The sequence below is a fragment of the Odontesthes bonariensis genome, chromosome 2 (genome assembly GCF_027942865.1).
Source record: "Odontesthes bonariensis isolate fOdoBon6 chromosome 2, fOdoBon6.hap1, whole genome shotgun sequence".
Lineage (NCBI taxonomy): Eukaryota > Metazoa > Chordata > Actinopteri > Atheriniformes > Atherinopsidae > Odontesthes > Odontesthes bonariensis.
In genome coordinates, this window is record NC_134507.1 from 30,072,546 (window position 1) to 30,074,876 (window position 2,331).

The 2,331-nt window shown below is 40.2% G+C and overlaps 1 protein-coding gene across 1 annotated transcript; it reads right to left on the reverse strand.

Moving 5' to 3' along the window:
- Positions 1–888: 888 nt before the first annotated feature.
- LOC142387466 (G-protein coupled receptor 4-like) lies at positions 889–2,094 on the reverse strand. The gene is made up of 3 exons (XM_075472641.1): positions 1,885–2,094; positions 1,537–1,709; positions 889–1,426 (listed from the first exon to the last, which is right to left on the reverse strand). The coding sequence occupies exons 1-3, from the start codon at positions 2,083–2,085 to the stop codon at positions 889–891; spliced, it is 912 nt and encodes a 303-aa protein (XP_075328756.1). The 5' UTR covers positions 2,086–2,094.
- Between the last annotated feature and the right edge of the window lie 237 nt (positions 2,095–2,331).

Sequence of the window (2,331 nt, forward strand, 5' to 3'; positions counted from 1 at the left end):
CATTGTGTATGAATTGTGCTCTATAAATAAAATTGCCTTGCCTTGCCTTGCCTAAGAGGACATGATAAAAATCATTTAGTCATCACTAGGTCAATAAAAGTAAATCCAGCCATAGATGAAAAGAAGATTTTAATTTGAAAAAGGAAAATACAACAAAGTTAAAGTTTATTTCCAGGAGCCAAAAAAGATCAATAAAACATGACAATAAGTATAGAAATAATTAGCATTTTATAGAATGAAATTAATCTATAACACAGACACTCACATAATTGCCAGTGATATTACACCATAAGTGTCACGTCCATGGACTCATGTGTTAGGTTTTATGTTTTAGGTGTTCAGTTCATGTCCAGGTTTTGAGTTTCAGTCTTGTCATTTGTTTTTCCCCCTCACTCTGGTCATTGGTTCATTCACATCATTAGTTCATTCACTGCACAGTTAGTCATTGACACCAGCTGCACTCACTCTCCAATCACTCCCAGCCCTCTATTTAGTCTCTTGTCTACCCTGTCTGTTTGTCGGATCTTTGTGTGTGTTCGTCACCGGCCCTGCATGCCATGCCACAACCGGTTCAGTCCTGAGCTAAGTATTTATTTGTTCCATTGTTATTTTTGCCTTGATTAAATCAACCTTTCTTCTGAAGTCCGCATCCGTGTCCTTCCCTAAACCGCACCCTGACAATAAGTCTTTAACTCCTTCTGGATTTAAAAATCAGCTCCTTAGTCTTGGTGGTTTTTCACCATCCATTCCTTTCTGTCTGCTTTTAAAAATGTGGACGGACAAAAGCGTTCAAGGACACCTCCCACTGTTTTTACAGATATTTAGGAAAAAGATAAATGGATTTGTTCCGTGTGCAATTTTTCTGTTGCCGAACAGCAAATGTAAAATCTACACTTCACTGCAGGAAGCTGACATGTTATCATTACTCATGCTGTTCATCTCCTGCCCGTTAAACATTTTAACACACATTGAGGCCAAAAGCTTGTCTATGGCACCTTTTCTAATGAAAACATACATTGTCAAGTCTGCAAGAGGACTTATATTAAGAAAAAGGAAAGCCATGCTGTGGAAAATGCGGTTATCTCTGGCTTTCTCCACGAGAGACCAAATGACGCTGGGCAGGAACAGCAGTGTGTAAATGAGCAGCACTACGATCAGAATTGCCACAATTCTTCGTTTTTCATCTGCGGGGACGCTGCGGGCTGCAGACAGGGCTTTAAGGGTCCCAACCAGGAAGAATATGAACAGGGGGAGGGGGAGGAGGACAAAGACCACAGAAATTGTTTCTCTTATGTGAAAATTAACATCGAAATAGACTGGGAGGACATAAACCAGGGGGAGGATCCAGACCACCACACACACTATCAAACAGGTCTTGATATTTCGTCTGAATCTGTACCAGAGTGGCTGGGTGATGACCAAATACCTGCAATTAAAGACAGATACACAGACATCATTGTTCAGGAACATCAGAAACGTACTAATCTAATAGTTAAACACAGAAACAGAGACACACAAGCATAAATATAGAGTTACCTTTCCAGGGAGATACACACCATAAATCCAACGCTGGCCAGCACACCGAAAAGGTAAGTGCAATAGATGATATTGTTCAATACAAACTTCCATGCAGTAATGCAGCAAAGCTGAATGAGGTCAGAAATTAGGAGGTTGATGATATAGACTGGAGCTATGTGATCGTTTTTCACCTGCAGAAAACATTTGTTAAAGTAAATAAATAAGCTTCAAACATGTTCTGAAAGTCACCTAAACTTCTTCCCGTAGTATGAACTGAGGGTTTCACAGCTGAGCTGAGACAAAGCAGTTCTTCACAACAGGCACAACATCCATTTTATTGTAGAAAGGTCAGTCTAATACACTTACCAGAGAATAAACTGCAGCAATGGCCACCAGAGTCAAAGGAAGTCCAGCGCAGATGATGATCCATTGCACCACTTTGTAGATCAAAATGACATCGTCATAACTGTCAGAGTCTGTATAATAATCTAAGCTGTCGTTAGTGTCGATGCTGCTGTAATTGTAACTTGTGTCCGTTGAAGTATTGTTGATGTAGAAATCTTCCATTCTTCAATGTGAAACCTGCTGATGGAGAGAAGAAGTCACGGGACATATAGGAGATGGCAAGTTGTGTAATATATTACTAACTCTGTTAAGTTAAATACGTAAAACTTCGGGTTCTAGGCTCACACATACTTACAGCACAGCAGCAACTTTTATCTGCAGTTCTTAACCCATTGAGGCCGGGAAAGCATTGCCTCATTTCTACCTTTAAGGCCGGGAAAGCGTACACGTCTTTTTTCCTGTATAAGG

What these genes read in the sequence shown, in the direction of transcription:
- LOC142387466 (XM_075472641.1), bottom strand. Translation starts at nt 2,085, where the DNA reads ATGGAAGATTTCTACATCAACAATACTTCAACGGACACAAGTTACAAT. An exon ending in TTGCTGCAGTTTATTCTCTG is followed by an intron (nt 1,710 to 1,884) that starts GTAAGTGTATTA and finishes TGTTTTCTGCAG; the next exon opens with GTGAAAAACGATCACATAGC. An exon ending in GTGTGTATCTCCCTGGAAAG is followed by an intron (nt 1,427 to 1,536) that starts GTAACTCTATAT and finishes CTTTAATTGCAG; the next exon opens with GTATTTGGTCATCACCCAGC.